At 45.4% G+C, this 13,575-nt stretch overlaps 1 protein-coding gene across 1 annotated transcript; it reads left to right on the forward strand.

Moving 5' to 3' along the window:
• Positions 1-3,724, forward strand: LOC143522204 (C-X-C chemokine receptor type 2-like). Its single transcript, XM_077015978.1, has 2 exons — positions 1-142; positions 429-3,724. The coding sequence occupies exons 1-2, from the start codon at positions 13-15 to the stop codon at positions 1,529-1,531; spliced, it is 1,233 nt and encodes a 410-aa protein (XP_076872093.1). The 5' UTR covers positions 1-12; the 3' UTR covers positions 1,532-3,724.
• Positions 3,725-13,575: the final 9,851 nt, after the last annotated feature.

Genomic DNA, 13,575 nt, shown 5'->3' on the forward strand with positions numbered 1-13,575 from the left:
AGTCAACACCTCATGGGTGAGAGATTAGGAAATCACGGCAGACTCGAACAGGAAAGGCCGAACTTCCCCTCACCACAGGCAGCCTGGACTCATTGTGTGTGCGTCGCAGCGCTGGACGGAGCGATGGACGGAGCGATGGAAGGTGAGATGGAGGTGTAGGAAGGTGTGTGTCTGTCCATAACAACACAGGAGTTTCAGCTCATGTTGGTTAAAAAGCTCTGAACTACTGAAGCCTACTGTTGCCAAGTGCAGATTTCAGATGAGAGCAAACCTTAAGAAGTACATGTATGTATTTAACATGTTGTTAGGGTACCATTATAGTCTTTTAAAATGTATACACTGAGTAAGAAAATTGCCTTCAACATGATGATGAGGTTGGATAAATGCCACATTAATCCGTGCTAATCCAGCGTTTGATTCCTGAACAGGTCACAGCCATGTTATAACGCACGACGACATCTCTGACATTCTCAGCGAATACGATGAGTACAACAGCAGCGAGTACTTCATCACCATCCACTCCTACAATCCCGATCACGCCCTGGCCTGCAATCAGCTGTCCCTCCCAGACTTGAACGGCTTCCTCTGCGGCTTCTACGTGCTCGTCTTCCTCCTGGCCGTCGCTGGGAACCTGGTGGTGAGCTGGGTGGTGTTGGGCTCCAGCCGTCAGAGGCTCAGCCCGTCCGAGCTCTTCCTGTTCCACCTGGCCCTAGCGGACCTGCTGCTGGCCCTCACGCTGCCGCTGTCGGCCGTGTCCGTCCTGCGGGGCTGGATGTTTGGGGACTTTGTCTGCAAGCTGGTCAGCATGTCCCTGGAGGTGAACTTCTACACCAGCGTGCTGTTCTTGGTCTGCATCAGTGCTGAGCGCTACGTGATGGTCGTGCACACCGTCAGGGACGCCAGGGGCGGGCGTGGCGGGCGGAGCGCTCGCAGCTGGGTGGCCTGTGCGTTTGTCTGGGGCCTGGGTTTGGTCCTCTCCCTGCCCACCGCCGTATACAACCTCACCTACCCCTCCCAGGCTCGAGACGGTCAAATGCAATGCGGCGAGCACTACGACACCTCCAGCGCCCACCAGTGGCGTTTCGCCATGCGCATGCTCAGTCATCTGCTGGGGTTCCTCCTGCCCCTGGTGGCCATGCTGGGCTTCTATGGCGTGACCATCGCCCGGCTAGTTCACACCCGCAGCCTGAGGAAGCAGAGGGCCATGCGGGTCATCGTGGCGGTGGTGGTGGCGTTCTTGCTCTGCTGGTGCCCATACCACGTGACCATGATGATGGACACTCTCCTGAGGGCCGAGCTGGTGGACTCCAGCTGCCGGAGGAGACACCAGGCAGACTTGGCCCTGCAGGTCACACACAGTCTAGGCGTGCTGCACTGCTGCGTCAACCCCGTCCTGTACGCCTTCGTGGGGGAGAAGTTCCGCGCCAACCTGCGCAGACTCACGAGGAGGCTGTGGGAGAGGGAGTCTGTCTCTAGGTACAGCAGATCAACATCAAATACCTCCCAGGAGGGCAACAATGCCCTTATGTGATTCCATCAGGGAATATAGAAGGAAAGCCAAGCTTCTGCAATATCCACCTCGGACACTAGAGGTCACTATAAAATTGTTTCTGAAGATGAAAAAAACTTGGTCATCCTTAGACGTAATTCTGCACCTGCAGTTTTATATTTCAATTTTAATTTGCTTCATGTCCAAAATGAAAATTCTGCTATTCACTTAACTGCGATGAGATGGTTAAGAAACATATTTTTCTGGTCGTTTGGTGTTTGACTGGATGTGTGTGTGTGACTACCGTTAAGAGTTAAAGTGTACCCGTCAGCCTTTAAACAGCCCGAGCAAACAGTGACCTACTTAAAGCAAATCAAGAGCAAAGAGCTCCCTCTAGAGGTGAGTTTGTGATCTGCAACTTGATAACATTCTCAAATATCATTGCATAATCACAAGGTTATATCAACACCTACAGTATCAACCACTTTCCACTGATCCACAATGTACACACGATGCCTGCAGGACTTTGTTTACACTGGTGTTTTATCTGTACATTCATGAATATGTTTTTGTATTCAATGTTCCTGTTTGTCATTATGAACCACAAGTGAGAACCGTAACAGAAATGAAGTGTAGTGTTTGCGTAAATTCAGGCTAAGGTTTCCTGTTCACTAGAGTTACACATATTGTGTGAAATCTAGCGATTTTTTTTTCTTTTTTTATTTCCTTTATATGTTTTGCTAAAGTGTGAAAATCACAGTAAACAGCACTGCAGATTCCTTCGTGTGGCACACATGGGTTACCACTTTAAACCTCGGGGTGAAGGTTCAGCCTGGTGAATCGTAGTTTGTATCGTAGTTGCTGTAACATTTACAAAAAAGTCATTTATGTTCATTTAAATTAAAAGTGTGATCCACAACATTTGAGATATAAATGTGTGTGTATTTGTAATTTTGTATGAACATGCGTGCCTACATGTGAACATACACTGTGTGTATGCGTGTGTTTCTGTGTAATTCATTTGTACATAATTTGTGCATTACTGTAATAATGCAATATCATGTACATTTCTGCTCTGCAGTAGTGCATAGGGAGTAGTGCTCAAGCAGTAGAAAGTAGACAGTGGAGCACAGGCAGTAGTGCACAGGCAGTAGTGCACAGGCAGTAGTGCACAGGCAGTAGTGCACAGGCAGCAGAGCACAGGACATATAGTGCAGACAGAAGTGTAGAAAGACTACTGTACATGTAACACACTGAGCAGTGAGCAATCCCCCAGGGGCAGTGACATCACTGTTTGCTGATTGCATTAGTGGGGTAACATGTCAACTACATCCAAGAGTACACAGAAACTCAATAGAGTATATATCAGTAGAATATATCAGTAGAATATATATCAGTAGAGTATATAGATCAGTAGAGTATATCAGTAGACTATATATATATCATTAGAGTATATCAGTAGAGTATGTCTTAGTAGAATTTATCAGTAGAGTATATAATTAGAATATGTCTTAGTATAATATATCAGTAGAGTATATCAGTAGAATTTATCAGTAGAGTATATAATTAGAATATGTCTTAGTAGAATATATCAGTAGAGTATATATCAGTAGAATATACCAGTGATGTTTCAGTAGAGTATGTCTCAGTGGAGTACATCTCAGTAGAATATATTTCTGTGGAGTATGTGTCAGTGGAGTATATTTCAGTGGATTATGTGTCAGTAAAGTATATTTCAGTGGAGTATGTTAGTTGTTCTCAACTACACTGTAACTATTCAATTTCAGCATTACCATGCAATTTTATTAATTCTTAATTCTTCAGTCTTTATCTTCACCCCTCATGCATGTGTGTGTAAGTGGGTGTGTGCCTGTGTTTGTGTGTGGGGGGGGGGGGGTGTAACTTTGGCAAAATCAGTTCTATGCATTTGGAGAGGTAATTACAAGATTTAGCAAGCTTTTTTTCATTGTGCACCATTATGGTGTTGATTTAATAATTTGTACAGTTGTAATTTTATTTATTTTACTGTAGTCTGACTACACACACGTAATATAAACTGAAGCCATAATTAGATCAACAGTTTGTGAAACGCTGTTTGGAGAAAACCATCCTGTGAACAACACCTCTCCAACATATCGAAACTTGCGTAAAACATCCAAAGTTTTCTACTGCCAAGTGGTTCATGTATTGGTAGTCTACTTCAAGCGTAAGCCTGTTTATTAAACTGTGATTAATACTCTATTCGTATGAGTATCTTTGAGTATTAATACTCTTCACGCTTTGTGTCCTGTGTCGTTAGTAAATGATCTAATAGGCAGAGCTAGCTGTGCGTCTACACATTTGCCTAATTTGAGTTATACACAAAAGTAAAAAGGTACGTCGGTTTGGTGTATATAACCCATAGTGCAGCGTCCAGTGGGAGAAGTACGTGGCAGTGATTCCTGGCTCATTTTTGTTCCGTATTAAAACAGGGAACATACCTTTATACTGACATTTAACCTTTAAAAACCACACTTATGCTAACGTTCCTGCTTTCTTGGCAAGATGCCTCCTGGTCCGGTAGAAGACCAGGTAAGGGTCAACTCACCTCTGGCCAGGTGAGGGTGAGGAACTTCAGGACGTTCTTCAGCTCACCTGTGGTCTCAGGAGCTGGTTTGAAGGACCCACTGTGTTAGTGTTTCCACAGACACTGAGCACAGGAGAATGCTGTAACCTGCTCGGCCTCCAGGTGTGACACTGCATGACCCCTGAGCAGGTGATGGAGCCGAGCCCGTTGACTTTTCACAAGTTGGTGCTAGATAACTGGGAAAATGTAATATTTTGGAACACATTAATTGCCATTCTAATTGTGATTCAATTTCTGGAGTATAGTATGATGTATTATAATTTTTAAATAGCAGCAAAACGTTTAAAGTTGCTGTAATACATGTTTAAAGGTGCTTTTGGGGAATATTTGGAACGAGGGGGCGGGACTGAGGAGAAAAGGTCAGAGGTTAATCCTGGAGCAATAGCAAGAACTACAGAGACGACAGATGAGAAGACAGAGCACTAGAGACGGCGGAGAGTTCAAATTGATTACAACTTTTTTTCACACAGAAAATAACGATTTGTACCACTGAAATATTTTTACTGGTTTGGCACATCTCAGTTACACACACAAAATGCAGAAAAACAATTTATTGAAGAGATTTCTAGAGCAACAGCTAAAAGTACCCTTTGAACGTAAGTATTGATTCATGGCATCACTGTAAATATTATACTGTGACAAAAATATTATGATGGAATAATACAATTTCTTTCACCCAGTTTTAATCAAGGCCCCTAGTGCCACAATATAATTTGACTGTAACGTAGTAGCAGTTAGGGTAATAATGCTGGCATAATGTCTGCATTTTTCAGTTATTGCAGTTATTGCAGATTAGGCTAAAGCACACTGAGTGCTGCATGTGTGATCACTGTACACTGTACACAGGCTGGACTGAAGCCACTGTACGTGTGTACTGAGTTAGGGCTCAGTCCGTGTGTATCACTGCTGGGGTGTAGCCAGGGACTGCTCTATTGGTTTAAATGAGGCATAAAGGTTTAAATGGCCTCTGGACCTCTGACTGTGGCTTTATGTTTGACCTCTCTCACTAGCTTTCCTATATATAGAAGTTTGTTTCTTCCTTTAAATATACACCACATGACGGCAACCTAATGAATAATTCATGAAGGCACTTCCCACCTGCCAAACAACATAAAGATGACTGATGCCATTAATGGAGGTTCATCTGTAACGATTTTCATACTTCATGCTTAATTCATAATTCAAACTTCATTTAATTTTATGGCCATAGAAACAAAGGGTCATTATTGCCTCCATTCACGAACTATGTAGTGCTTGCCATCCAATAGGGTGCGTCCTGTCGGCCACACGTCTGGGGTCGGGACAGGACACTGCTCAACTGCTCTGCCTTCCTGAATATCACCACGGTGAATATCACCACGGTGAATATCACCACGGTGACAGGCTGCTAGCAAACCCCTCTCCCCCTCCCTCAACACTTCAATCTTGCTTTTTTGCAATTATCTGATAAGGAACGCGTATACGAATTATCCCCCCCCCCCTCCCCCCCAAATCGGCTCCAAGGAAACAGTGTGGTTTCTGTTGCAGCGTTGCTATGGTGACGGCTGCATTTCCCTCACCTGACTGTTTGTCGTCTGTGTTTTTGGAAGCAGAGATGGTCCAGGCCTCCGTGGTGCAGAGTGAAACCCCAGCATGGTGAGAATTACCCCGCGTGGTGCCTGGTGCCTGGTGCCCGGTGCCTGGTGCCCGGTGCCTTGTGCCCGGTGCCTTGTGCCCGGTGCCCGGTGCCTTGTGCTTGGTGCCTGGCCGTGGAGACCCTCAGACAGTGCCAACCGGAGCTCTGGGGTTTATGGGTTTCTTTGGCCTAATTTCTTAACAGCCACAGGGCCGTCTTGAGATATTTTCCTTATACTGTATTACAAATACTTGAATTCTGAAACATGAGGCAGATGTTGTGACGCAAACAATCTCCCGGGTGTTTACCAAACCACACCTGACCTTTCAGCAACACCACGCAGTGCTGTTAGTTTGCTGTGTGCTGCTACGCTGACGTGCACACACACACACACACACACACACACACACACACACACACACACACACACACACACACATGGATGTGTGTAAGCAGGAGGAAGTACCTTGCCACATTCGTGGGTGTTACACCGTTCCTTCGGTTGCCACATTCGTGTGTGTTAAGACTTTCCTTCTAGGGTTTGTTGGCATGGCATCAAAACGATCCCACTGCTGTATTGCAGACACAATGTGACAGAAACAAATGTTTGAGTGATTTGTCAATAAAGCCCAATGATAGTCACACTGAGACTGTGTCTGCAGGCTCTTCACCATCAGGCCATTCAAATAAAGCCACGGTCCCTACTGTTGAACTCACACACTCAGTCATGTTCAAGCTCAGTCATGTCTACACACGCACACGTCTACACACACTCTCTTACACTGTGATGGCGTGGACACACACACGTGGATACACACACGTCTACACACACTCTTACACCGTGACGGCGTGGACACACACGTAGACACACACACACGTCTACACACTCTTACACCGTGATGTCGTGGACACACACACACACACGTTTACACTCTCTTACACCGCGATGGCATGGACACACACACGTGGACACACACGTCTACACACACTCTCTTACACCGTGACGTCGTGGACACACACACACACACACGTCTACACACTCTCTTACACCGTGACGTCGTGGACATACACACACACACACGTCTACACACTCTCTTACACCGTGACGTCGTGGACACACACACACGTCTACACACTCTCTTACACCGTGACGGCGTGAACACACACACACACACACACACACACGTCTACACACTCTCTTCCACCGTGACGTCGTGGACACACACACACGTCTACACTCTCTTACACCGTGACGTCGTGGACACACACACACACACACGTCTACACACTCTCTTACACCGTGACGGCGTGGACACACACACACACGTCTACACACTCTCTTACACCGTGACGTCGTGGACACACACACACGTCTACACACTCTCTTACACCGTGACGGCGTGAACACACACACACACACACGTCTACACACTCTCTTACACCGTGACGGCGTGAACACACACACACACACACACACACACGTCTACACACTCTCTTACACCGTGACGGCGTGAACACACACACACACACACACACACGTCTACACACTCTCTTACACCGTGACGGCGTGGACACACACACACACACACACACACACACACACGTCTACACACACTCTTACACCATGACGGCGTGGACACACACACACACACACACACACACACACACGTCTACACACACTCTTACACCGTGACGGCGTGGACACACACACACACACACACACACACGTCTACACACTCTCTTACACCGTGACGGCGTGGACACACACACACACACACGTCTACACACTCTCTTACACCGTGACGGCGTGGACACACACACACACACACACACACACACACGTCTACACACTCTCTTACACCGTGACGGCGTGGACACACACACACACACACACACACACACGTCTACACACACTCTTACACCGTGACGGCGTGGACACACACACACACACACACACACACACACGTCTACACACTCTCTTCCACCGTGACGGCGTGGACACACACACACACACACGTCTACACACTCTCTTCCACCGTGACGGCGTGGACACACACACACACACACACACACACACACGTCTACACACTCTCTTCCACCGTGACGGCGTGGACACACACACACACACACACACACACACACACGTCTACACACTCTCTTCCACCGTGACGGCGTGGACACACACACACACACACACACACACACACGTCTACACACTCTCTTACACCGTGACGGCGTGGACACACACACACACACACACACGTCTACACACTCTCTTCCACCGTGACGGCGTGGACGTGGACTGCTGTGTTCTGCTTCTCTCCATCTGATGCCCTTCAGACACATTGAGTGTTTAGCATTGTTGAGTCTGAAACACAGTGCTAACGTTCTGGAGATTTAGGGCACACTTGCACACTTGCACACTGGCCTGCCAGTTACATTTAAGCAGTTGAAGGAAAAACAAAATGGCCTTTTCAGAAAATAACAGATGCCCTTTACAAAATGCACTGATCCTGGATCAGTTGTTAATAAGGATCCAAGATGAGCATTGTGCCAGAGCAGATGTGAGATCAGTGTGTCCTACTGTAAGATTACTAACGTTTGCTGTTTTGGATGGGGTCTGTTTGTGTGTCACACACTTTCACGCTGAGGCCCTTTGCACCCAATGTAAGTCTGTCCTGAAGATAACCTAATCATGAGTTCAGTTTTTCGTACACTCTGTGTTAATGTACTCCGTGTTAATACACTCTGTGTTAATGTACTCCGTGTCAGAATGGACCGCTGCAGAGGTTTTGACAATAAACCAAAAATGTTGAGTGGTTTTGTATTTTTGAATGAAACTTTGCACCTACAAAATGATGGAGACCCCTGCTTGGTTGCCGTAGTAGCGCTGAGACTGGACAGGTTTGTGTCCTGGTGGCAGAGACGCCATGTTGGTGCAATCTGCCTGAGTCATTTGTTTCCCTCATTCAATACTATTGGCCAGATAAAATAAAAAAAAAAGCAGAGGTTGGTGTGTGTGTGTGTGTGTGTGTGTGTGTGTGTGTGTGTGTGTGTGTGTGTGTGTGTGTGTGTGTGTGTGTGTGTGTGTGTGTGTTTGTGTGTGTGCATGCCAGCTGGAAAAAAGGCACTGTTTTGTTTTAATGGAATATGTCAGCCAGGAGAGCTCTGTGCATTCATCATCCCCTCGGCTGGACCTCAGCCAAAGGAGGTGTGTGTGTGTGTGTGTGTGTGTGTGTGTGTGTGTGTGTGTGTGTGTGTGCTTGCTGATCCTGTGGAGTAAATGTTCCTCAGCTTGAGGTGAGAACTGAATTCAGCCACATAGCCAACAAGAAACACGAACCGTACTGTGCGTGGCAGAACGAAGCCCCTCCCACTGAGGACACTTGGCTGCCAGAAGCTCCTCCCACTGAGGACACTTGGCTGCCAGAAGCCCCTCCCACTGAGGACACTTGGCTGCCTGTTTTTTTGTTGTTGTTTGTTTTTGTGAGATGTGTGTCGTGGTTGGTCCTGACCTATAATTGGGTATAAAGCTACAAACTGTTCTAAGTGTAACAGGCAGTGGAGGTTTAGAAACATGGCTGTCCCTGGGTGAGGCACTTTGTAAACATCATTTCTCTGCCTAAGTAGAGATATATCACTGTCATGGTGATGCCGAGGATCTTCAACACAACCAACCCCTTTATCTGATCCTGCAGAATTCCCTCTTGTGTCACCAAACCTGTGCAGATCTAACGAAAACAAACCAGAGAAAGGGATTATTATCTGCCTGAAAAGGACAGCTGAAATGACAGGGTTCTGTGTCCTGAGCGTTTGTTTGAAACTGTCTGTTTATTCCATAACAGCACTGCTGAGAAAGTTATCACTGACTACACCTCTCACCAGTCAGACCTCAAGAACAAGAGTTTCTGACAGGGGCAGGGGGCTAGGTGTTGACACAGAGGGACATAACCCTCTTCTCTAAGTGTTCTGCAGGCTCCCGGCCTCCTAAGAGGGCAAAAGAAGAGTCCTGGCAAAAGAAAAGTCCCTCCCCTGGCTATACGATATGATGCAGGATTGCCGAAAATGTGACCTCTTTAGTCTAAATCTGGACAGATATAATTCTCAAGGGTTTTTGCTACCAGTAATTTATTTTTCTACTCATCTTGTCATAAATACAGACCTTATTCACATGGGAAATTCTTCAGGGGTTATTATTACATGACTTGATATACAAGTCGTATTTATTTCTTGCATCAATTATAATATATAGGCCTACACAATATTTATTTTCACTCTTATACTGTGCCATGCTACAAAAATAATAGTCTTATGGTTTTAATATTCAACAGAATAAAAACGGATTTGTTTTGTTGTATCTTTAATTACAGAGAATCAATAATTACGGTAATTCTGTTTTAGGAGAGTGTGGTAATATTTACTTAAAGTAATCTGACCTGGGGTAAACAGAAGCAAATAATCTGTGCTGACTGGAGACTTTTTTCATGTGAATTCTGAATGATGAAAAGTGTATTTGACAGGCCATGATCCCGCGACGCCTCGGGCCATAATCCCACTGACAGGGCGGTGACAGGACTCAGGACGCCAGACAGCTGACCCACTCAGCAGTACTGTGAAGACGGTGTACCGTATGCCAGAAACGGCCGGAAAAACAAAGAATAAACAACAGCTGAAAGCGAATCAGGTGAATCAGGTCTGTGGTGATAGCTGCTTACCGCAACGAGAAAAGACGAAATGCATTTTCCTACAAATCACAGAACACTGTGTGATATAAAGTGAACGGCGAGAGCTGTGTTTATTTGTAAAGGTGTGTTGAACCTACATGAGTGATTCCCAGAGCGAGAGGCAGGTGTTTTCTGACCACAAGATGGAGGCATTTGAGCAAGTGAACGAGACTCCATCACACTATCACACTATCCAGTGCCACCCCTGAGTGCACTACTCTGGTTTATTAGGACACTATCTTTCTCAGAAGGTTGTTAAACAACGTCCCGTTCAGCTTTTATTAAGATGAAACAAATTAGAAGTGGTGACATTAGGATGAAACAAACCAAATTGGTGACATTTCCGTAGTTAGTGTGTAGATTTGGTGTCTTATCCTTATTTAAATTACACTTAAGACACATCATCCTAAAATAAGTTATCTTGTTTACGGACTCTCTGGAGCGCGCAGTGCGGGCGCGTGGACAGCGTTGTCCGCGAGCTCCGCGGGAGAGCTCGCGCTTCCGTTGAGGTTCCGTGTCAACACGGCCTCATTAATCTCCGGTCCGCCTCCGAGACACTCCTAAACGGGGCCAGAGAGGACAAGCGCTCCCCGGGGACCCCCCCCCCCCCCCACCTCTGCTCTCAATGGCTCAAAGTCAAATGCCGTTTGTACCTTTTTGTACTTGACGTTAACGTTCCTATAAGTGCGCCGTGTTTTGCCAGGTCGGCTACTGCATTTATATTTTTAATTTTGCCTTCTACACAGATGTAACGTAGTATTATGTAGCTTTTAGCGTGCATATGTGAGCACGCTCATATTAGCTCAGTCCGATCACAGCATTTTACATTTACTACGTGTGTGCCAACCATATCACCTTGAAAGGCGATTACCGTCCCCTCTAACGACTGGTGGTTGGACTGTGTCTCAGGCCAATCAGAGCAAACACAGTCGGATCAGGGAGAGTAGCCTCATTGTGTTAACTTCCCAAACTCGGACAGAAAGTCGACCCAGGGTGAAATAGGGTGTACTGTCCTGGAAGTGTACATTAGGATTGCACATGACTCTTTCATGGACTCTGCAGCCTAAATATGTAGGACAAGTTTTAAACTAGAATGCATTGTATGTACTATTATGTGTCTAGTCCATGACTGCGTCAATAATCACCCTGTTTAAGAGCACAGACAGTCATTAAGTTTGAATAATTAAATGTATTAGCCTTATAATATTATTAGTAATAATATTAATTACAATAGTTGAACAAATACAGCACCCTTCAAATGATCAAGGTCACTTAACAAAGGTCACTTTATTCAAAGATAAACAAAAACCTAGTGAAGAAATAAAAGTGGGAAAAGACTTTAGGATGGACTTTGAAGGTAGACAGAGGTGCAGATATAGGTAGAGGTTTCAGAGGATAGGGTTAGCAATGCTAAATATACTCACCACCCACAGTGGACACCCACAGCCTGACCCTGGGGACAGTTAGCAGATCAGAATCAGAGTACCAGTGTTTGTGAGATGGGATATATGTGAGTAATAGTTCACATACTGCAGGGCTTTGAAGGCAAGCGGCAGGATTTTAAAGTGCTCTGAAACTGCTAAGAATGGGGGTAATGTAAGCAGATATCTTAGTGGGTATTGGGACTGGCTGGAGAATTTTAAATATACTGGAGAGAGCAACGAGTGTTTGAAGGTAAACCATAGAGGAGATTTGCAGTGTAACCCGGAGGTGACCTGCCATGTTCTCAGCATCTTTAGAGGGAAACACAGGCCAGAATGGAGCAGTGTGAAGATGGAAAAGTGTAGTTTTGCTCAGGCTTAACGTGTGGGTCAAAGAGGACACAGAGGAACCGGCAGAGGAACCGGCACATCAACAGCAGGTAAGTGGTCAGAGTAGGCTGAGACTGAAGACATGGTAATTATAATAATTGCAGTTTTCTTGACATTTAGTTTTAGAAAGTTTGATGAATAGGTGCAGAAGCAGAAAAGGCAACAAGAACATGTAGATGTATTGACAATGAGGGTCATAGGACCTGATTTCAGAACATGGGGACCATGACCAGAGGTCAGAGGTCAGAGGTGAGAGATGAATGAAATGAGTTAAATATCAAACAGAAAGAGCTTTAATGTTGGGGTGGGGTCAGAATGATGTTGACGTGATCACAAAACTAAGGCTTTGATGTGAAGTAATCAGCAGTGTTAATGGTCCAACCTCATGTGCACTCTGCCTTTCTAATGCTGAAAAATAAGTCCAGTAATACAAGGCTGGTGTAGGTTTCAGTTGGCCAGTCCGTGAATCCGGCCTGAGAAAACAGGAGAACTCTTGTTAGTTAGATAGTTAGACACTAGGCTGAAACGTGTCACTGACCAGCTCACTCACGTTGACCTTTATGTCAATCCACGGGCAGAGAAGAAAAGCAACCTTGAAGCCCCTCGCCCATGCGATTCCATTACATCCCTTCTGGTACCGGTCCAAACTTCCAAAGTCTTGTGTGTGTGTGTGTGTGTGTGTGTGTGTGTGTGTGTGTGTGTTTGTGTGTGTGTATTTGCCTGCATGTGTGTTCTTGCATCCTGTTCACAATGAGAGGAGACACGTGTCTGGATGGCTCTGTGAGGACCTCTGACGATCTTATCCAGAGCGATTTACAAAGTGCTTTGCATCTGATCACAGAATACATCCTAGATAATAGTACAGATAGGCCAGAATTCAAGATACCATTGAGTCAGACTACTACTAAACTACAGGAGTCAATGTCATTACCTAGTGTTTTGCAAGTTAGACATTTGGTTTAGGTTAGTGCTTCTGTTTTAGAGATAAAATATTTAAATAAGCACAAAGTCAGTACAAAATATATGTAGATGTTTTTATATTTGAGCTATTGTTGTAGGTTAGGTTAGATTTGAGTTGTAGTTGAATTGTTGTTTTGGTTAGATTTGAGTAGTAGTTGAGTTTAAGTTGTAGTTGTTGTTTAGGTTAGACTTAAGTTGTAGTTTAGGTTAAATGTGTACGCGTGTGTGAGTGTGTTGATGCTAGTGATGCAGCTTAAAGCTGGAGCAGATTCGAGATCTGGGTGACCTTGTCGTGTGTGTGTGTGTGTGTGTGTGTGTGAGTGTGTGTGTGTGTGTGGAGTGTCTGAGTG

The sequence above is a fragment of the Brachyhypopomus gauderio genome, chromosome 8 (genome assembly GCF_052324685.1).
Source record: "Brachyhypopomus gauderio isolate BG-103 chromosome 8, BGAUD_0.2, whole genome shotgun sequence".
In the NCBI taxonomy this organism is placed as follows: domain Eukaryota; kingdom Metazoa; phylum Chordata; class Actinopteri; order Gymnotiformes; family Hypopomidae; genus Brachyhypopomus; species Brachyhypopomus gauderio.